This window comes from Chiloscyllium punctatum, chromosome 16 (assembly GCF_047496795.1).
Source record: "Chiloscyllium punctatum isolate Juve2018m chromosome 16, sChiPun1.3, whole genome shotgun sequence".
Taxonomy (NCBI): domain Eukaryota; kingdom Metazoa; phylum Chordata; class Chondrichthyes; order Orectolobiformes; family Hemiscylliidae; genus Chiloscyllium; species Chiloscyllium punctatum.
In genome coordinates, this window is record NC_092754.1 from 19604363 (window position 1) to 19628332 (window position 23970).

At 40.3% G+C, this 23970-nt stretch overlaps 1 protein-coding gene across 5 annotated transcripts in view; it reads right to left on the bottom strand.

Moving 5' to 3' along the window:
- Positions 1-23970, bottom strand: part of LOC140487017 (1,5-anhydro-D-fructose reductase) — a 269343-nt gene that overhangs the window by 233161 nt on the left and 12212 nt on the right. For 4 of the 5 annotated variants that reach the window (XM_072586380.1, XM_072586381.1, XM_072586378.1 and 1 more), the window contains exon 2: positions 23746-23840. In XM_072586380.1, coding sequence (XP_072442481.1) covers positions 23746-23838 — 93 coding nt within the window. In that variant the 5' untranslated portion in view covers positions 23839-23840. Of the gene's footprint in view, positions 1-23745; positions 23844-23970 lie in introns of all 5 variants that reach the window. The other variant, XM_072586379.1, reaches the window with a different exon arrangement.

The window sequence follows — 23970 nt, forward strand, 5'->3', positions numbered from 1 at the left end:
CTCCAGAGTCCTGGGGAAAGATTCCCAGGCCATGATGCACAAGGGTTCCAGGGTAATGTTATTTCAGAACTTTTCGCCAGCTGTGGTCCACAAGGAAGGCATTCGATGAGGCGAAGAAGTGTCTGAAAGACTTAAATATTCAATACTCTATGCGTTATCCGGCAATACTGCACTTCAGCCATGGAGGATCCGTTTATAACTTTGGATCACCGGAGAAAGTGAAAGAATTCTTGGACTCTCTCAAATAGACCTCAAGACTTGAACTGTATGGATAACTACTTTATTTTTGCTCCCCCTTTGTTTACCCTTTCTTTCTTCATCTCTCTTTCACTCATCCTTTCCTGGGAGTGGGGTGGGGGGAGAGCTTGTTCTTTATTCTCTCTTTGATCTCCTTTTTAAAGCTCATGTGGCTTATTTGATTTGTGGGGGGAGGAGAGCTTCTTTTCTTTTTTTAAGAGCAGGGTTTTCTTCTTTCTTCATCTTGCTTAGTTGCCTAATACTTACTGGGAAGAGTACATCATCTTCCGCCTAGGAACCTTCCAACCACAAGGGATGAACTCAGATTAGAGAAAGTGCTGGTACCTTGACTTGTGACTGCAAAAAGATCAATACTGCCTTTAGAAAGTTCAATTTTGAACTGTATAAGCTGCAGGACTGTGAGGATAGAACTGGGAAGATGAAATCCTTTTTTTAAAAATTTGGATCTTCTGGGCCTAACCTCAGAGCAGGTGTTGATCTTGAATGCCCTAATGACGACCCAGGAAGTACAGGACACGCTTAGGCAGCTTCAGAGTGGCAAAGGGCCGGGGCTGATGGATTCCAGGTTGAGTTCTATAAAGAATTTATAGGGGAACTGGCCGGGCCACTCATAAATGTGTGTAATTACTCACACAGTCAGAGCTGCCTCCCGCCTTCGTTGAGAGAATCAAATATTTCTCGCATTCTCAAGAAGGGAAAGGTCCCAGAAGATTGCTCTTCATAAAGACCCATATCCTTGTTAAATATGGATTTCAAAATTCTTTCAAAAAGTTAGCATTAAGACTGGAGAGGGTCTTACCATACATCATAAAAGAGGACCAGGCGGGGTTTATAAAGGGCCGCAAGTCAACTAATAACATTAGAAGGGTGTTAAAATATGACATAAGCCTGTCAACAGGGAACAATTCTGGGTTTAGCTGTCTCCTTGGACGTAGAGAAGGCGTTTGATCGGGTAGAGTGGCCATATCTTTTCTATACGGTAGAAAGATTGTGTCGGAGAGGTATTTACTAAATGGGTTTCAGTATTATATAATGATCCCAAAGCAGTGGCGATCAACAATGGTTGAGGCTCGGACAGCTTTATTGTCAGCAGGGGCTGTCGTCATGATGTCCTCTTTCACCACTATTATTCACGCTAGTGATTGAACCACTAGCCAAAGCTATATGAACTGACCCTAACATAACAGCTCAGAGGGTTGGATCGGGCAAGCACAAAATTACTCTCTATGCAGATGATGTCCTCCTTTTCTTAAGTGATCCTTTGACATCGTGCCTCGCTTAATTCAAGTGGTTAATCTATTTGGTATGTTCTCAGGTTACAAAATCAATTTTATGAAATTGGAGGCCATGCCATTGGGAGGTCTTGCCAGTATATCCGATTTACCAGACGTATCTCGCTTTCCCTTTCGGTAGTCACTAGAGGGTTTTCTATACTTAGGTATCTTTATTACTCCAGTATTTGGTCAGCTGTATAAAGCCAATTACGTACACTTACTAGAGAAAATGAGGCAGAACCTTCAACGTTGGGGAGATCTCCCAATATCCTGGTTAGGCAGAGTAGCCAGAGTTAAGAATATCCTATCTCATCTTCTATATCCGATGAGAATGCTCCCCTTGATGATGCCGAGACAGGTGTTGCTTAAGCTCTACGGCTGGCTCAGCTACTTTATTTGGAATCATAGATGGCCCCTTATCAGATTAGAAAAGCTGCAGCTCCCAAAAGCAAGGGGAGGACTGGACTTTCCCAGATTTTAAGAGGTACCAATTGAGCTGACTGGGTCTCTTGTGACCCACAATCAAGCTGGTTAGATATTGAGACCTCCCAAGCAAAATGTCCCATCATCAATCTTTTAATTATGGACAAGATGAGAGTTATCATGGACTATTGTAAAACCCCTATTGTATTAAATACAATTAAAGCCTGGAGGATAATGCGACAAGATGAGGGTAACCTGCAAAAACCTCCCTTATACCCTGATAGTGGGAGCATCAGTATTCCAGCCAGGGCTGACAGATGCTACTTTTAAAACTTGGAAGTCCAGAGGTATCTCCTGTTTGGGAAACTTGTTCGATGGGGAGGTTATGATATCCTTTAAGCAGTTGCACCAAAAGTTTGGACTGCCTAACAGGGACCTTTTTCGGTATTTCCAAATAAGGGACTTTATACAAAAGAAGGCCACACTGATAGTCAATCCCTACAAATCGGATAGGGAAAGGAGAGTGCTATGGCCGATGGGGCTGCCCTCGGTCAGTACTCTTTATCACTCACTATATAATAAGGTATCGAAGGACATGAAACAATTATATAAAATCGGGAACCAAGAATTAGTGTTAGAAATCTCTTTAGAAATATGGGAGGACATCTGAGAAAATGTCAGAAAGATCTCTATTTGTAATATAGATCAGGCTATTCAATTAAAGGTACTTCACAGGACTCATATAGCAACTGAACAACTCACAAAATTCAAGGCAGAAGCATCCCCAATGTGTCCTAAATGTAAAATAGAAGTTGGCACTCTCATGCATTGTCTATGGACATGCCATAACATCCGCAGGTATTGGGATAGAGTAGTGAATGCCTTGACAGAGATCTTGGGTACGGAGATTAGACTGGAACCAGTAACCCTGCTTTTGGGCTCTTCAGATTTCCCCTCCCTGGATGTGCACAGGAGGAAATTATTTACCATCCTCTCCTTTTATGCAAGGAAAAATATTTTAATGAATTGGGTAGCTGAAGGTCCCCCAGGACTTTTGAATTGGCACACGTTAGTCATGGAATATATCCCCCTTGACTTCCTCACAAATATGGTGCACCAAAAAATGGAATTATTTTATAAAATATGGCAGCCCTTTTTGAACTATATCGACACAGATATCTCGGCCATATCGTCCAGGGCTTTTGTTTAGCTGTGGTAATGGTTCTGACTGGCTCAGGGGCCTCCCAGGAGGAGGAATCCCATATAAATATGGGTTTTATTATGACTTGATATAAATCTATTTTGAGCATGTATCTAGTTATTTAATTACTTTGTTGTTTACTGTTAGTAATGTACGATATCCTACTTTATGCTTTGGTTGTTTGTAGAATAGATTAGTAGTTAGTTGGTTTTTTTTCCTTTTTTGTTTTGTCATTATGTATTTTTTACTTATTTAATTTTATATTGGTGCTTACATTTGTTTGTACTCTATAATTTTGTAAAAAAAATCTTAAATTTTCTTTTTTGCAATAAAATACCTATAAAAGACATTCACTGCATGAAAACATTGTTTTGCATATCACTTTTGCTTCTTTTACCAATTACAGTACTTTAAATCCATGCCCTTTTATTTTCTCCCTGTCTATTCTGTCCAGACCCTCATGATTCTGAATACCTCTCAGCCTCCTTTTATTAAAACTCGTTTTTAAGAAAGAAAATACCTGATCTCAACTGGGTGAAAGAGGAATGCTCCACTGGTCTTTTGCTCTTGAGTTATGGAGACAAATTAAAATGAATTCTGACTGCTGATTACTACCTGACTGGAATGCAAGTACAGATCAAGTGAGAAAATATCAGTTTTGTCTCACTTGTTTCAGGTACTAAAAGGATACCAGTATCTATGGAACTCTGAACAGCAAAAGGAACAATTCTTGGAAATTTCTGAACAGCTGGAAGAGGCCATTCAAAAAGTCATATGAAACACAGAGAATAAGAAGAGACATTGAATTGAAGCTCAGTGTAACCACAGGCCATTATTTTGGCTACAAAGTCCAGAGGCTTACCAATTACCTATTATTCTAACGGCTTCTTTTGTCACAGCCTAAACTGGACAATGTGCAAAGAAATGTGTTGACCCAATATAAATAGACAGTCAGTATCACTCATGGTATCAGATGATAAAGCTGGTAAAGGAGAACACGAGGAAGTAAACAAAATGGATACACTTTAAACTTCTAAGTACAAAAGAATTCAGCCGTGTTCATCAATCACATTACTGTTTGGGGATCTTGCTGTGAGCGTATTGACTACTGCATTTTCTTACAATGATAATCATACTTCAAAAGTATTTTCTTGCTGTAAAGCAATTTGGAACATATTGTGGTCATGAAATCCACAATAAAAATGCAAGTCTTTAAAAGAATCCAGTTTATCTTTTAACTTCACTTTCATACATCTCAATAAAGCATGTGACACTGTCAGCAGAATACGCCACTGTGCGATTTGTGAAACATTGACTGTCCAAAGCTCCTCAGTCTCATCCACTCCTTTCATGACATTATGCACTGTACTTCATTCTCCAAATGCATCAGAAATGGTGCATCTGTTTTATGGCACAACTTCTGACAGTTTTAGATTGAAGAATGGAATGAAACAGGGATGCAGCCCAGCCCCATTTAGTTTAGTTTTTTTCTTCTCCATGCTTCTGACCTTGACCTTTCCTGCTGACATTGGTGGAGGTTACCTGCACAATAGGTCAGACAATATTCTTTTGCCATGCATTCAGACTGAAAAGTGAAGAGAATGTACATGTGTTGATAAGAGAATTTCTCTACATTGTTGCACTAGTTGCTCTCACACAAAAATTTAGCTACAAAAGATTCGCAGATTATCTCTGCAATGCCTGCAACTTGTTCTCACTTTTAAAAAGCAGCAAAAAAACCATGATTATTGGATAGGGTGTGACATCTCTATCCTTGATCATCTGAAATAACACCCCTGTGAAACTTGACGGGCTGAATGACCTATGTTTGCTCCAATGCTTTATGATCCAAGTGGTTGGCAAATTCTACTATCATGGAGCCATAATAACAGACATCCTAACAGGCAAAACTCAATAAAAGCATAGAAAAACCAAATGACCGCCTCTGGCTGATTCAAGAAATGTACACGGAACAACATGAAGCTGACTCTTAAGACTCTTAAACCAAGATATTTTTCCTAGCACCTTGTTCCTATTTATGAAATATGGATGACTTACGGCCTTGATGAAAGGATACTCAACAACTTGCATATATGTTGTTTGTTGTGCATTCTGGGTATTTCATGGAAGGACAAAATCACAAATGGGACACTCATCTCAAAAGCAACTATGTGAGCACAAATCAAGTAAAAGAACCCTTGCTGGCTTGGGCATATTCAGAGGATAGAAGACAGTCACATACACAAGTGTTTTCTGTATGACAAGATAGCAGAAGCCAGAAGACCTTTAGGATACCAAAAGCTCTATTTCAAGTTAGACTGCAAGCATGATGTAAAGGCTTTAAGCACAGATTTATGTTCCCTTCCAGACACCAGGTGATCAGAGCGGAAAATGGCAACATCACTTGTGGGTCAGAATGCACCACCATTCAACCAGTGCCTTCAGCAATTTGACAGCAGGTCCCAACATCAAAACAATCCACAATGACACCTCATAATCAGCTCCTATCCAATACTTGTATCAAAACAGGCCTCTCATGGAATGGACGTTTCCACCATCATATAAAGTGTACTAGATGAAGCTACCCCTTAAAAAAAGTGCAGCATATTTTCTACACATCCATCATTTTAAATATGATTTAATGCTGGCAATGCTGATATTTAAGTTGCTCCTATTGATCACAGATTATGACAGGAGAGAATCAAGCAGTCACAGTATATTCCAATGAAGTGGAAAGATGAGGGCATAATGCAGCTGCTGCTTCTGCCCACCCCTGCCCTCTTGACTTTAGGTTGTGTTAAAATAATTTCTAGGTGCTGGAGAGGTCCCAGCCAAAACATCATGGCAATTTGAACAAGAGACCACCATCAACAATTAAGAAGGCATTTCCTTTAGTGTCAGTGCCAGCCCCTTCAAAGGGCTAACCTTTCACTGAATGGTTCACAGCTGATTCAGGATTGAACACTATCATTGAACTCAGCAACTTGAATTCATATCTTTGTCGTTGACCTCTTTCACTGCTCTAATGAAGCTCGAGAGAGAGACTTAAGGAATCCTAACCCTTCAAATTGAGCACTTCATTTACAGCCTTTTGAGATCAACATTTGGAACAACCTATTGCTCACAGTCTATTGGTCAGTAAGTGCTAGTAAAAATTCTGCTGTTATCACTTGCAGCTCCTGAGGATATATCTTTTATTTCTTTACTTGTTCCATTAACACATCCCTTTTGTCCTGGATCAGCATTTCCATTCATCCCACATCTACCCTATGTCAGACTTTCACTTTTGTTGATAATGGTCCCTTACTGAATTTTGAGTTGATGTATGTGAATTTTTCTTATAAATCCAACACTTAGGCTTGCTCTCTGCAATTGTGGGGTATTGCACATTATACTGATGTTTTGACTGTGGTTTCTCCTGCACCCAGGAACTTCCTTGACACAACATAAAGTCAAAAAGGCAGTGGCAGGCAGAAGAAGCAGCTGTCCCCATATACCTACCTTTCTGACCTTGATGGAATACATATAGCTGCTTGATTTGGGTGGAAACAAATAATTTTTAGTTAATTTTAAGTCTAATGTACTGTTGAACAAGTGCCAGCATCCCTTTAGTACCTCATTCAGGTGGTCATTTTTCATAGGTATTATCTGATGGGTCATTTGACTGTACAGGCATCACAGTCAATCAAATCTTTTACTCATCCAACTAGCAAAATTCCATCAGACACTAGTGGAAAGTGATCAAGATTAAGATACTGGTTCAGCATATTCTTCCCACCTTATACCAGTGTATTGAAGCAATTGACATGTCCCAATTGCTTCCTCAGCCAAGATTGTTAACTCAGAACAGAGAGTAGTGTGAACCTCAAATCTTCTGCTTTATATACCTCAGTAATCCATACACTAGTGGGAGCAGCTATAATCATTTTGTTTTCAATTCTATTGAAAAATCACAAAACTACAATTATGTTATAAACAATAATGCAAGATTTACTTCAGGGTGGAAAGCAGAATTAGTTTCAAATAAACCATTTTAGATTGCTTTAACGAAATGCTTGACAAAAATACAAGTTTAGATCATGTTTATTTTGTGTCTGAATAATGATCTTGACCAAATATTTACTTTTCATTTTTCCCTGATGTGACACTTTTGCAGTAATATAGCTTTATCTTTCATAAATATCTTGAAGTCCCAAAAGCATATGAGATGGCTCTTGAAGACAACAAACTGTGACATTACTGTTTTAATAAAGCAGAAATTTACCATACCACCCTGGACCATTCCCAAGTTATTTGGTCATTTTCTGGTAAAGGATGTGACATCATGAGCTGTTTCCTCCTAGTATAGTGGTTTACTGTTAACTGCATCCCACAGAGATTTATTCACTTAGATGGTGAATTGAGGCTTTTAATTCAGAGTCTGTATAATGTTTCAATGTAAAACTACAAAACTTTGTCAGGCTACCAAAATACCAACGTGATTTGAAGTTTATAGGTGCTGCAATCAACTCCCATTATCACACTGTGACAATTCAAATATAAAGTAATCAACCAATAATGGCAGCAGGCAGACTGATTTTCTCCATGACTATCCTGTTTAAATAGTTACGATACAGGCCTCTTATTGTAACTCCTGTTTTAGTTCAACTGGAAATATTTTTCAGTCCTGCTAGTGAGATTTACATAAGTCAAAGAAGGTCCCATATCCTATTCCCTCGAAGTTATCTGCTCTGATCTACAGCTAAGACCACAACACAATTAGCTTCAGTATAATTCAATTATGAAAGGGGGGAAAAAAAATCAGCCATAGTTCAAGATGCTGTTGAAAAGTCTGTATTTGTGGATATGAGAGAAAACAAGATCAGGTCAACATGTAATCTGTGTTCCTTCTGTTCTGCATAGCCTGTAAACTCACTTCCAGTCTCACCCAACAAGAATGAGCAAAAAAGACTTGCCAGAAGATTGCTGGCACATTTGAAAAGTATACATCATCAAGAAGGCATTGTTTCAGGACAGAAGGGAAAAAATTGGAACACAAACAAATAAATACATTTTCATTCATTGTAATTTTAATTCTCCTATTCTGCGTTTTAATTTCATCAGATCAAAGAGTAGGCTGAAAGGTCTAGGAGCAAACTGCCAGATTTTCAGCTTACAAGAAAATGCGTCTCCACTGAAAATCAAGCTATCCTTCTGTCTATAATCGAAAACAACAGGACTTCCAAAACTGCAAGTGTGCAGTTCACCTCCTTCATCTTGTAGCAATCTATAATCCCCATTATCAATATTCTCTTATAACTATTACTAGCAAATAATACCCCCGTTATTTTATAGGCTGTGTCTAGGAACACAAATATTATGCAAAGCAGTTAAATTTTAATTAGAGTGCAAGACTAATTCATTGCTCCACTGTACATAACATTCAAAGACCAGCATTACCATTATCTCGCTGCTGAGGACTATATTATCAGCCCTTACATTTGGTGCAGTCTTGCACAATAGACTTTACTCTTTCTCCTTGGTTTCACAATTTAAAAATATGTACTCATTGGTCACAATTTCCTCCAATAGCACTTATCGTAAATGATGTAAGACTAATCAGAGACGGGCATTAAAATATTCTTAACTGAGAAACAAAAATAGCAGTAAAAATGTAACTGCAGCAGTTGAAAACAAAATGAACTTTAACAATTAGTGACACTGTGCTAAGCACTTCAGTTATGTGTTTAAAGTTCAAATTTACTATATGTACAGCACTATAAATTATTAACAAAAATTTCTATTTCTGTTAGAAAGAATAGAAAAATGATTGCAATTTGTTTCATTGTTTCTTTTAGGATTTTGATCATAATCCTGGTGAAACGACCTTAGCTATTCACCCTATCAATGCTCTTCATGATTTTATAAACTTCTATAAGGTCACCCCTCAGCCTCCAATGTTCCAGAGAAAATAGCCCAGTCTATTCAGCCTCTCCCTATATCTCAAGCCCTCAAACCCCGACAACATCTTTGTAAATCTTTTCTGCACCCTTTCAAGTTTCACAACATCATTCCCATAGCAGAGATTTCAGAACTGAATGCAGTATTCCAAAAGTTACCTAATCAATGTTCTTTACACACAAAACATGACCTCGCAACTCCTATACTCCATGCAAAGATCAATAAAGGCAAGTGTACCGAATGCCTTCTTCACTACCTTGGCTACATGTGACTTGACTTTCAAGAAATTATGAACTTACACCCAAAGGTCTTTTTGTTTGCCAACACTCCCCAGAACCCTACCGTTAAGAGTATAAGTCCTACCTTAATTTGCCTTACCAAAATGCACACTTCACATTTATCTAAATTAAAACCCACCAGCCCATCTGATCAAGGTCCCATTGTATTCTGAGATAACCTTTTTCACTGTCCACAACACCAATTTTGGCGTCATTGGCAAATTTACTAACCATTCCACCTATTTTCACATCAAAATTACTTATATAATTGACAAAAAGCACTGGACACAGCACCAATCCTTGACCGCTGGTCACAGACCTCCATTCTGACAAACAATCCTCCATCACCATCTTCGGTCTGCTACCTTCAAACTAAAGTAGTTTTGTATCCAAATGGCTAGATCTTCCTGCATTTCATGTGATCTAACCTTCAAGAAACTCAATTAAATTAGTGAGACATGACTTCCCACACACAGAGCCATGTTGACTATTCCTAATCAGTCCAAATACATGTAAATCCTGTCCCTCAGGATTCCCTCCAACAACTGGCCCACTACCAATGTCAGCCTCACTGTCTATAACTCGCTGGCTTTTCCTTACCACCTTCCTTAAATAGTGGCACATTAGCCAACCTCCAGTCTTATGGCACCTCACCGGAGACTGTCGATAATACAAATACATCAGCAAGGGCCCAACAACCACTTCCCTAGTTTCTACAGTGTTCGAGGTTACACCTGATCAGGTGCCAGGGATTTAGCACCACCTTCCCTGTAATATGGACATTTTTCAAGATGTCACTATTCATTTCCCGACCTTCTAATCATCCATATCCTTCTCCACTAATGCAAAATATTAGTTTAGTATCTCCCCCATCTCCTGCAGTTCCACACATAGGTGGCCTTGCTGATCTTTAAAGAGGTCCTATTCTCACCCTAATTACTCTTTTGCCCTTAATGCATTTAGAGTCATTGAGATGTACAGCACGGAAACAGACTCTTTGGTCTCAACTATGCCAACCAGATATTATAAATAAATTGTGTGCCATTTGCCAGCATTTGACCCACATCCCTCTCAATCTCTCCTATTCATATACCTATTCAGATGCCTTTTAAATGTTGTAATTGTACCTGCCTCCATCACATCCTCTGGCAGCTCAATCCATACACGAACCACCCACTATGAAAAGGTGGGCCCTTAGGTCCGTTTTATATCTTTCCTCTCTCACCTTAAATCTATGCCCTCTAGTTTGGACTCGAGAATCCCAGGGAAAAGACCTTGCTGATTTACCCTATCCATGACCCTCATGATTTTATAAGCCTCTATAAAGGTCACCCCTCAGCCTCCAACGCTCCAGGGAAAATAGCACCAGCCTATTCAGCCTCTCCCTTTAGCTCAGAACTTCCAACTCTGGTAACATCCTCATAAATCTTTTCTGAACCCTTCAAGTTTCACAACATCCTTCCTATAGGAGGGAGACCAAAATTGAACACAATACTCCGTAAGTGGCTGAACCAATGTCCTGCACAGCTGCAACATGACCTCACAACTCCTAAACTCGATGCACTGACCAATAAAGGCAAGCATACCAAACGCTTTCTTCACTATACAATATACCTGTCACTCTACAAGGAACTATGAACCTGCACTCCAAGGTCTCTTTGCTCAGTAATACTCTCCAGGATGTTACCATTTAGTTTATTTATAGAATCCCTTTGGATTCTCCTTAACCCTATTGCCACAGCTATCCCAGGTGTTTCCCAGAACCTTGTAGAAAGCTAGGGATGAGATTGCTGGGCCCCTTGCTGAGATATTTGTATCATCAATAGCCACAGGTGAGGTGGTAGAGGTTGGTTAATGTGGTGCCAATATTTAGGAGAGACTGTAAGGAAAAGCCAGGGAACTATAGACTGGTAAGCCTGACATCAATGGTGGGTAAGTTGTTGGAGAGGATTCTCAGGGACAGGATTTACACACATTTGGAAAGGCAAGGAATGATTAGGAATAGTCTGTCTCACTAATTTGATTGAGTGTTTTGAAGAGTTGACAAAAAGGATTGATGAAGGTAGAGCAGTAGATGTTGTCTGTATGGACTGTACAAAGCTGGTCCCTTTTTTCGCAAAGCTGTTCCTTTTCTCAAAGATACTGTCCCCTCGATGTTTTTCATAAAACCCTCCCGGCTCAGAGATGACTAGTTTGGTACAGAGTTGAAAAAGGGTTTTGAGAGGCCTTTTGTTCCTATGTAAACAGATGAGACTTCAGGCCAAAGTGGTCATGTTTTAGAAGTGACCTGTATCATGCAAAGGGAGTGGTCAGCTCTCTAGCTGAGCAGTTCAGTCCAGAACTAGTGAAGAGTCTCCAGTTTCCTAATTTCCTCTCCCCCCACCTTGTCTCAGTCAAATCCCTCGAACTCAGCACCGCCTTCCTAACCTGCAATCTTCTTCCTGACCTCACCGCCCCCACCCCCACTCCAGCCTATCACCCTCACCTTGACCTCCTTCCACCTATCGCATTTCCAACGCCCCTCCCCAAGTCTCTCCTCCCTACCTTTTATCTTAGCCTGCTGGACACACTTTCCTCATTCCTGAAGAAGGGCTCATGCCCGAAACATCGATTCTCCTGCTCCTTGGATGCTGCCTGACCTGCTGCGCTTTTCCACAACACATTTTCAGCTCTGATCTCCAGCATCTGCAGTCCTCACTTTCTCCTCGAAGAGTTCAACAGTGACCTGTATGGAAACAGGTTGCTAAACTCTCTTTCCTTCTGCCCTTCTAATTTCAACCTGTAAACATTTGTTCCATTTTTACTGTATTTTGAGGGGGTTTGCTTATTGGGACTGTTTTGTATATTCAGAACAGCATTAAATCTAGTTTGGATAGACTGAGTTCTGTAGGGGTTCTTTGTTCTGTTCTTCGTGTTTCATTGTGTAATTTTGTGAATAATCTTTTGTCTGTTTTAAAACCTGGTAGTCAACCTAGCTAACTTACTCCAGGTAATTTTCACTGTACACTTACCGAAACAAATTGTAAAGTTATGGGCCAGGCTGCCTGGTTAAGAATGTTTTGAGTTAACTAGCCTAGTCCATAACAGGATTTCAGTAAAGCGTTCACCAAGGCTCTGCATGGCAGACTGTTTAATCAGGTTAGACCACATGGGATCGGGGGAGGTAGTGAATTGGATATAAAATTGCCTTGAAGGTAGGAAATAGAGGGTGCTGGTGGAGGGATGTTTTTGGACTGGAGACCTGTGACCAATGGTGTGCCATGGCACTGAGGCCACTACCTTTTGTCATTTATACAAATTATTTGGATGTGAATATAGGAAGTATGGTTAGTAAAATTGGTGGTGTGCTGGACAGTGAACATGATTATTTCAGAGTACAACAGGACCTTGTGACAGATGGAGTTTAACTTAGATAAATGTGAGGTGTTGCATTTTGGGAAGACAAACCAGGCAGGACCTATACAATAAATGGGAGTGTTGCTGAACAAAGAGACCTAGGGTGCAGGTGCATAGTTCCTCGAGAGTGGATTCACAGGCAAATAGGGTTGTGAATAAGAAGTCTCTAAGTCTAATCAGTTGTTTGACACGCTTTGCTTTCATTGGTCAGAACACGGAGTATCTGAGTGGGGATGTCATTCTTGTGGCTGTACAACATTGGTAAGGCCACTTTTGGAATACAGCATACAATTCTGGTCAGTCTTTTATAGGAAGGATGTTCTAAAACTTGAAAGGATGCAAAAAAGATTTGCAAGAATGGTGTTGGGACTGAAGGGTTTGAGCGATAGGAAGAGGCTGAATAGATTTTTCCCTGGAGGGTTGGAGACTGAGGGTTGAACTTATGATTTAAAAAATAATCTCTATAAGGGGCATGGATAGGGTGAATAGCCAGGGTCTTTATCCTAGGATAGGGGAGTCCAAAATGAGAGGACATAGATTTAAGCTGAGAGGAGAAGATTTAAAAAGGGCCTAAGGGTAATATTTTCACACAGAGGAGGGTGTGTCTGGAACGAGCTGCCAGAAGAAGTGGTGGAGGCATCTGGATGGGTAAATGAATAGGAAGGGTTTTGACAGATATGAGCAGAATGCTGGCAAATGGAACTAGGTCCGATTGGGATGTCTAGTCAGCGTAAACGAGTTGGATTGAAGGATATGTTTCAAGGATGTTGACTGTATATCTCTATGTACACACCTCCCAGCAGAATGAATAAATAGTGATCAGAGTATAGAAGCCTTGCTGTATTGCCATCCTTAGTGCAGGTGAATGTTGCACCAACTGCTTCTCCACCTGAGCTCAATAAACACAGTAAAGACTGGGAATTAAACTAGTGTTAGAGTTACAGTAAACAAAACTTACTAAACAAATGACTCCCTTCCCAGAGGCACACCAGATAAATTTCTACAACAAATTCTTGTATGTCCATCAATAATACCCTTACTGGCATAAAATTCACTAAAGAGGAGGAAAACAACAACAAACTGCCATTCCTAGATGTCGTAGTAGAGCGAACAGCCAATGGGGAATTTCAAACCAGGGTCTACAGGAAAACAACACACACAGATCAAATACTGAAATGCAAAAGCAATCATCCCAACATCCACAAACAAAGCTGCATTAGAACATTTTTTCAATGAGCCACCACATACTGCAGCACAGAGGAATTAGGGAAGAGCAGAAGAAAATCATCTATCCAGTGAATTCAAAAAGAATGGGTACCCAACGAACACAATCCGATTTCTCAGCAACAAACCCAAACAAGCAGACAAAACACGTCCAGAAACCCGAGCCATTCTCCCCTACATCAAAGACATCTCAGAAATGACTGCCAGACTACTCTGGCATCATGGTAGCCCACAAATCCTTCAACACTAAAACAGCAGCTAATATGAACTTGAAGGACCCTATACAGACAACAAGCAAAACTAATGTCATTTACAAAATTACCTTGCAAGAACTGTAATAAACGCTACATTGGACAAACAGACAAAACTAGCCACCAGGATACATGAACATCAACTAGCCACAAAAAGACATGACTACTCTCACTAGTATCTTCACATACAGATGGGTTCATGTCACACTCAAGTTACAACACACTGAACTTTTGCTTTAAATTCTGTCTTACAATTTTATACTCCACAACCACCTGATGAAGGAGCAGAGCGCCAAAAGCTAGTGCTTCCAAATAAACTTGTTAGACTATAACCTGGTGTTGTGATTTTTAACAAAAGAGAAGCAATTACCATGAAGATAAAGGCTTGCATTACAGATAACCTATTCCTGGGGTTAAGTGGAAAATCATTAACTTGCATTCTAGTAGGATGTGTGCAACTTGTAATTCTCTTGTGTGAAGATCTTTTCTTTGAGACAGCTATCACTGTGGCAGGTTATAACACAACAGTTGGCATTCCAGATGAACTTTCCCTCTAAACTGTCCAGCAGTGTGTTCCTAGGTTCGATGCACAATGATTATACACTGATCACAGCATTGACTTCCGATTCCAGAAGTTCTTGCTGTGCATAGATCTTGGAGATGGCATAGAGGGAAATTAGAGAGAACACTGTCCCAGACCCAACATGAAGTACCTGGATGTTGATTTCACAGATGTTTCTTCACCATAGAATCCCCAGTGTGGAAACAAGCCATTTGGTCCAACACTGACTGCTGGAAGAGCATCCTAACCAGATTGTAATCCTGCACTCCTCATAGCTAATCCACTCAAGTTATACATCCCTGGACACAATGGACAATCCAACTAACCTACATATCGTTGAACTGTGATAGGAAACTAAAGCACTCAGAAGGAAACCCCACAGACACATACAGAATGTGCAAACTCCACACAGACAGTCGCCTAAGGCTGCGATTGAACCTGGGTCCCTAGCGCTGTGAGACAGCAGTGCTAACCACTGAGCCACCGTGCCGCCCCAAGAAATAACATTTCCTGATGGGGGGAAAATTTGGGTGACTAGAGTGGGAGCATGGAATAATAACAGGCTTAGGTGAAGCACAGGAAGCATACCCAGTTGTCTCCTTTTACATCACCAGGTTGGATCCACAACATGTGCATTTTTTTTGAAAGATTAAATGAGGCACTGTCAACTTAAGGTACACTTTTGAACCCAGGATCTCCTGTTTACCTGGCAGGCACTTTAACCAACTGAGCCACAGCAGCATACCAATCTGGAAGACTATTAAGTCCAGTCATATGGTTATAGCAGCTGCATTTGGGTTGTTCACTTTTTTAAACAAGTTGTGAAATATATTGAGATATGTATTGTCAATTTTTTGTAATCTGTGATAGTAGGCCAGACTAAGTGATAATGGATCAGCAGCCCTTTTTGCATTCCTATTGACGTCAATGAAAATTAAATTTGGACAAACTTAAAACGGTCTTCTATTCACCAGCAATATCAACAACTTCTTTTTATTAAATATACTAACATAAGAGAAATACAATCTGAGTGTCATGCACATTAATGTAATATAAAGACCAGTTCTGTTTCAGGAACATTACAAAGTAAAATTTAGTGCAGCCAAAAATTTGGTAGAAGAAGTAGGTTTTGAGAAGTGTCAAAGAAACAGAAGCAGAGAAGGTTATGGGGTGAAGTTAAGGAGGGAATTACAGAATTTGATAGCTAAAAAGGTATGTCAATAATTAGAGAGGAACATATTTTAGAGGGTCATGGGACAGAAGAAGATTACAGAGATGGGAAGGGACAAAGCTATTGTGGAATTTGAAGGAGACGATAAGTATTTTACAATTGTGGTGCTGCTTATCCAGGAGTGAGCATAGAAAGCGTGTATGGAGTGATTGGGCGATAGGATTTGGTGCTTGTCAGGAGACAAAGCAGTAGACTTTTGGATAACCTTAAGTTTACAAAGGGTAGAAAGTGTCAGGATTGCAGTGGAATAGTCTTGTCTAGAGGTAACCAAGGCACAGACAGGGCTTCAGCAAGCTGATTGGCTGATGCAGAGACAAATCAGGTAATGTTGTGGAGGTTGGGGTCATCGTGATGAAGTGAATTTGTGGTCAGCTGTTCATTTTGCATGGATGACACAGATTGTGAACAGTCTAATTCAGTTGCAATTTGTTGCTAAGAGGAGGGTTGGAAATGGCAGCTAGAGAATTGAATTCGTAGCAGGAACTTATCGCACTGCTTTCGTCTTCCCAGTGTTTAGTGGTGGAAAATTCTGCTTACCCAGTGCTGGAAACTGAATAAGTAATCTGACAATTTAGAAACAGTGGAGGAGTTCAAAGGTGGTGAGAGAGGGAGACAGGGTTATCAGATGGCACTGAAGGGATTCAAGTATGTGAGATAAAAAAAGATGCCAAGGGTAGATGCTTTGGGATTACCAAGCTGTGGAAACTCAGAAGAAGTCAATACACAATTCTCAGAATACAATTGGGTAATAACAATATATATGGTCATTTAGAGAGGTGCCAGTTTTACACTGCCTCACCCATCCCCAAGTTCACCATTTGAATTATTTTAACCTCACCACGCCTGTCATCCCCACCGTGCCTTCTCTGCTCAATGTTCCCACATAAGGCATGCTAGGGTCTAGCCTAGGTTTATGGGTAAAATTAAGCCATGACTTGATTTGGCGAGAAGACACTTATGCTTTCTCCTTCTAATTTCCACTTTCTCTGTTTATATGTTGCCATTCTCACATCTAGCTCTTTTGCTCCATAACTAACTGTTCCAATCCAAAAGTGAATTCTAGCAGAGGGAGGGTTCCAATCTATGTTACCAGTCCCTGCATTAACACAGTTGATATATTTTCTGCTCCGAAAAATCATGAAAACACCTTTTGTTTCATATAATGTATTAATAATGGCAGTAGTATGCAAAATTGTAAAATCAAGGTATGGATTATACAGGTTGTAAATTTGTTCACTGAGCTGGAAGGTTTGTTTTCAGATGTTTTGTCACCATGCTAGGTAACATCAGTTAGCCTCCAGTGAAGCACTGGTGTTCTGTCCTGTTTTCTATTTATGAGTCTTAGTCTGTTAAATAGAAAGCAGGACAGAACACCAGTGCTTCATTAGAAGCTCACTGATGATGTTACCTTGTATGGTGATGAAATGTCTGGAAACAAACGTTCCGGCTAAGCAAGCAAACTTACAACCTGAACCTCAATCTGAGCCACAAATCTTAAAAATCGCAAGTGGATTATTCTGCACTTAGCCTATTCTGACGAATGTAAAAGTGTCAATGTTGTTTTTGTACAACTAATACAGGCGAGCATGTCACAAACTAACATTGTTATGTTTTGTCAATCTCTGGGAATGTAGATCCTAGAATTTAAAAGTAGCTACTTGTACACAAATATCAATTAGACGCGACTAATGATTTTTTAAAAGTTCAAAATGGAAGTGTTAGCAAATTTAACAGAGGTTTCTGAATAACCAAGCCAGAACAGATGTAAATTGATTAATATAAACACAAAGATCTATGGACGCTAGAAGTCTGAAACAAAACAGTGCTGGAAAAACTCAGCAGGTCTGGCAACATCTGCAGAGAGAAAACACAGTTAACATTTCAGGTGTGGAAATACGTAAATTGACTAGCACCATTTTCTATTTCAAAAAATATCACAGGATATGTACATTGGTATCAACACTATACACAAACTGACACTTTTTTTTAATAAAACTTCAGTTCAGTGGTTGATTTTTGCCCAGTATTCCTATGACCCAAACTTTTCTTATCTTACAACCCAGTTTATCAATGAAAATGCTGGTTTCATCATTTGCTGGTGAGAACAATCGATGTTTTTCTGTGACCTTGGTTTCAATTTGAATCAGATAGACAAAAATCCTTTATCTAGCAGCTATCAAGAATCCAAAATGATAGCCTAGAGATGCTGTTTCACCTGTCTATAAATCTCGGCAATCATTAGAAAGTCCTAGAGAGTCAGAGTTATACAGCATGGAAACAGACCTTTTAGTCCAAGCAATCCATACCAAACATAATCCCAAACAAAATTAATCCCACCTGCCAGCTCCTGGTCCATATCTCTCCAAACCTTTCCTATTCATGTATCATTTAAATGTCTTTGAAACATTGGAATTCCACCTGCATCCACCACTTTCTCAGCAAGTTCATCATCCCATACCTCTAAAAAAAATTTGCCTCATGTCTTTTTTAAAACTCTCTCCTCTCACCTTAAAAAAGTGCCTCCTAGTCTGTAAACGTTTTTTAAAAACTAGACATTTTAAAAGGCAGGAAGGATGTTTCCAATGACGGGGGAGTTCAGAACCAGGAGGTCACAAGCTAAGGATACAGGATAGACCATCTACAAGTAAGATGAGGAGGAATTTCTTCACTCAGTGAGGAGCCTGTGGAATTTGTTGCCATAGAAAGTAGTTGAGGCCAAAATATTGAATGTTTTCAAGAAGGAGATAGATATAGTTCTTGAAGCAAAAGGGATCAAAGGGTATGGGAAGAAGCAAGATGATTACCCAAGATCATAATGAATAGCTGAAGGGCTGAATCACCTACTCCAGCTCCTATTTTTATGTTTCAATGAATTTGGCCAATAACAAACCAGTTACAAACTGACAAATCCAATTCTATGGCAGTCCATCTATGGCCATTTGGATCCTGGAGTGTCAAATGTCAGGATGCAACTCGCATTGTGTGGGGCATGGGAGTTTGGTATGTGTTGCAGTTTAGTGAAGGGGAGAGGAAGGCTTTTCTTTTCTTCTGCTGCCTTGTTTTCGTGACAACTTTTGCAGATCAGTGGGGACAGGAGTAGACCAAGGCTGGTACATTATCAAGGGATTAACTGAGAAGCACCAGGGTTAGGTAAAAGTCAGAGTAAGAAAAGGACACTAAAGTTATGGTAACAGGAATAAGTCTAATATTAAATAATTAGAAAATTAAGCACTAAGACTAAGTCAGTTCAAGGTTAGGTCATGGTAGGTGAGTTCAGTTGTGCGAAATGTGTTACTGGTCATATGTGAGAAGTTATGGACTCTACCAGCATCCTTGGTGACCATATGTGCAAAAGGTGCTCCAAATGCAGAAACTTCAGCTCTGTTTTTTGGAGGTCATGTAGCAACTGTGCGGCTGAGATTTATGCGGATAACATGTTTAGCAAGATGGCCAAATGGCAGGTCAAGGGGGATCACCAGGCAGTCAAACAGAATCAGGCAGATAGTGCAGAAATCCCCTGGGCTCCTGCTAACAAATGGTTAGGCGATAAATGCTAGCCACCGAGAAAGATTGATATCCTATGAGTGAATAAAAAAAACACAAACAAACAACAGTTTTCCATTTTGGAAGATGAGGGTGCTGGTTCCTCAAGGGAGTGCAGACAGACCCAAGTTTCTGGCACTCCCAGCAACCAGACTGCACTGGAGGAGAGGAAGTAGACAGCAGGGGATTTGTTAGTTTGGGGAACAAACAGGTGCTTCTGCAGCTGCAGTTGTGACTCTGGGTTGATGTGATGCCTCCTTGATACTAGGGTCAAGGACGTCACTGAGCTGTTGCAGGGCATCCTTAAGAGGAAGGTGTAAAACTTAGGTCATGGTAAATATTAGTATTAACAATATAGGTAGAAACAGCAATGAGGTCCTACATCAAGAATTTTGGGAGTGAGGCTGTAGACTAACGAACAGGTTGTAATCTCTGGATTATTTCTGGTGCTATGTTCCAGCAAGTATAGAAATAGGAAACTAGGGCACATAAATATGTAGTTCAAGAATTACTGCAGGTGGGAGGGTTTTAGATTTCTGGATCACTGGGACAGTTTCTGGGAAAAATGGGTCCTGTACAAGCAGATCTGTCTGCACCTGAACCAGATGGGACCAACATTCTGGCAGATGTGTTTGCTACTGCTATAGGGAGGAATTTAAAAACTAATTCAGCAGTGGGTGGTGACACATTAGTACAACAGAGACACAGCATGCTTTAGAAAGGGAACAAAGGCAGAAGGAGTTCAACTATTGTAACTTTCAAGGGATTAAGGTGGTGTCTATTTTAATGTTAGGAATATTATAGGTAAAACAGGGTATGGATAGACATGTGGAATTGCGACATAGTTGCTATCAAATAAATGTGACTGAGGGAGGGACAGGACTAGTGACTCATCATTCCAGGATACATGATGAGAGTTGGGAAGTCATGTTGAGGTTGTACAGGACATTGTGGCCTCTTCTGGAATAGTGAGTAGTTCCGATCGCTCAGTTGTAGGAAGGGTGTTATTAAGCTGGAGAGGGTTCAGAAGAGATTGTTGCCAGGTATAAAAGATTTGAGTTATAAAGGAAGGCTGGATAGGCTGAGTCTTTTTTCACTGGAGTATTGGAGGTTCACGGGAACTTGATAGAAGTTTATAATGAGAATTATAGATAGAGCTAATAGAAGTTGTCTTTTTCCTAGGATGAGGGATTTCAAGATTAGGGGGCATATTTTTAAAGTGAGAGGAGAGAAATTTGAAAAAAGACATGAGGGGCAATTCTTTTTGCACAGAGGGTGGCTCACATGTGGAATTAATTTCCTGATGAAATGGTGGATGTGAGTACAATTACAATGTTTAAAAGACATTTGGATAGGTACATGAATAAGAAAAGTTTTAGAGATATGGACCAGGAGCAGAAAGGTGACACTAGTTTAGGTTGGGATTACATTTGGTGTGCACTGATTGGACTGAAGGGTCCGTTTCTGTGCTGTATGACTCCATAACTTTATAACAGGACAGGGAGAATGTAAAAGAAGAAGTGATATCACACTACTAATTATCAAGTCAGTTACTGCAATAAGGTGGGCTGATATCTTGGCGCAGTGTTCAAATGAGGCTTTGAGGGCAGAGCTTAGGAATAAAAAAGGGGGTAGTCACACTGCTGGGTGTGTACTATAGTCTCCCAAATGGTCAGTTTGCAATAGAGGAGGCAATATGAACATAATTCACTGAGATGTAAACAGTACAACCAAAATTAGGCTAATTATGGGATTTCGACTTAGAAACAAAATCCTTACAGTGCAGAAAGAGGTCATTTGGCCCATCGAGTCTGAACTAACCCTCTGACAAGCAATACACCTCATTCCCATAATCCCACATGATGTTTATACCATGACTAACCAGTCCAACCGGCATAGCCCTGGACACTGCAGAACCAATCCACTTAACGTACATATTTGAATAAAGTGAGACTGAAGAAACTGGTACTGTTTAATCCAGTGAAAAGGCTCTGGAGACATAATATAAAAACATTCCAGATTAATGGATAAATACTCAAGAATGGCCCTTCCTATTATCCTCACATCATACCTCCATCAATAGGATTTAGTTAGCTGACTAACGTATGGAATACTGCCATTGGGGGTGGGGGTTCTGAAATTTGAAATCTGGCAATAGGCAACCTGTCTCTGAAGGGCAACCATAGAGTCATATCCAAATCAGTGAAATGAGGCCGGGGTCCAATCTGGATCAGGTCTCAATCTATACAATCAACACAGGAATCCTTGGACATCATCAGAAATATACACATAGACAAGGAAGAAACTATGGTCTCATTCGATGTAACGGCACTGTTCACCTCCATCGACAAAACCCTAGCCAGAGAAACAATAGCCAACCTGCTGGACAGACATAATAGACAACAAGACGTTGAACCTATCAACAAAGACGGCATACTTAAACTACTGGACTTGTGCCTCACAACACACTTCACATTCAACAACCAGATATACGAACAAATCAACGGAACACCCATGGGCTCACCCATCTCTGGACTCATAGCAGAAGCAGTAATGCAAAGGTTAGAACAAACAGTCTTACCACAAATTCAACCCAAACTCTGGGTGAGATATGTTGATGACACCTTTGTAATAATTAAAAACACAGAAATAGAGAACACACACCAGATCATCAATGCCACACTCACAGGAATCCGATTCACTAGAGAAGAAGAAAAGGACAACCAACTCCCATTCCTAGACGTGATGGTACAGAGAACACCGAACGGAGAATTCACCACAAAGGTTTACAGGAAAGCCACACACACAGAGCAAGTCCTAAACTATGAAAGCAACCACCCCAACACACACAAACAAAGTTGCATCAAGACACTATTCAAAAGGGCCACAACACACTGCAGCACACCAGAACTGCAAAAAGAGGAAGAGGAACACCTATACAAGGTATTCGCCAAAAATGGATACCCTCGCAATTTCATCAACAGATGCATAAGGGAGAGACAACAGAACGAGGACATGCCGCAACCCAAAGGACGAGCCACATTACTATACATCAGGAGCATTTCCGAACTGACAGCCAGACTACTACGACCACTAGGACTCATAACAGCACACAAACCAACAGCCACTCTCAGACAACAACTCACCAGAATGAAGGACCCGATACCCAACATGAGCAAAATCAATGTAGTGTACAAAATCCCATGCAAGGACTGCACAAAACACTACATAGGACCAACAGGAAGACAGCTAACGATCCGTATCCATGAACACCAACTAGCCACGAAACGACACAACCAGCTATCCTTGGTAGCCACACACGTAGATGACAAGCAACATGAATTCGACTGGGACAACACTACCATTATAGGGCAAGCCAAACAGAGAACAGCCAGGGAATTCCTAGAGGCATGGCACTCATCCACAGATTCAATCAACAAACACATCGACCTGGACCCAATATACCGGCCACTACAGCAGACAGCTGGAACTGACAACCGGAAGCGGCAGAGACAGGCCACTATAAATGCCGGAGGAAACATCACAGAAGCGCTTCACAGGAGGCTCCCAAGCACTGAGGATGTCACCTAGAAAGGGGACGAAACGTTTGCAAGACAAATTCCCAGCTCGGCGAACAGAACCACAATTACAGTTGGGTGCACTGATGGTTAGATCCCGAGAAATAAGCTGTGAGCTTTATTCCAGTGATTTAAGTAATTGCCTATGTAGAACAAGTCTTATTTTGCTAATACAAACAAAAGATGCTGGTGAAACTCATCAGGTCTGGCAGCATTTATGTAGAGAAAAACAATGAATGTTTCAAGTCCAATAAACCTCTTTTTCAGAGCAGTTATCCCAGTTTGCTAGGCCTGGTAAAGATTTTTTTATTCATTCATAGGATAAAGGGATTGCTAGCTGAGCCAGCATTTATTGCCTGCTCATCCCTAATTGTTCAGAGGGCAGTTAAGAGTTGACCACATTGCAGTGGGTCTGGAGTCACATGTAAGCTAGACCAGGTAAGGATGGCAGTTTACTTCCATAACAGACATTTGTGGAATAATTACTTAACTTTTTATTCCCTATCTATACAAATAAGAGAGGCAACTACAGCATGGAAAAAAGAAACTACAACAGACAGATTTTCTAAAACATTCTGTGACCTACCTTCATTCGCTCTGGAAAATCTTTTGAAAAGAATGCATAAGTCTGCCCCCGGTTCCCAGCCCCAATGATAATCACTTCCACACAGCGCGGCATAGCTGCTGCAATACAAACAGAATAAATAGACAATAGGAGTTCAATAAAGAAGATTTTACAAATATTGAAATTCTATAGTGTCAGGCCTCTCTGTAAATGCTACCCACTCCAAACACTTCAGTTGAAAAATGT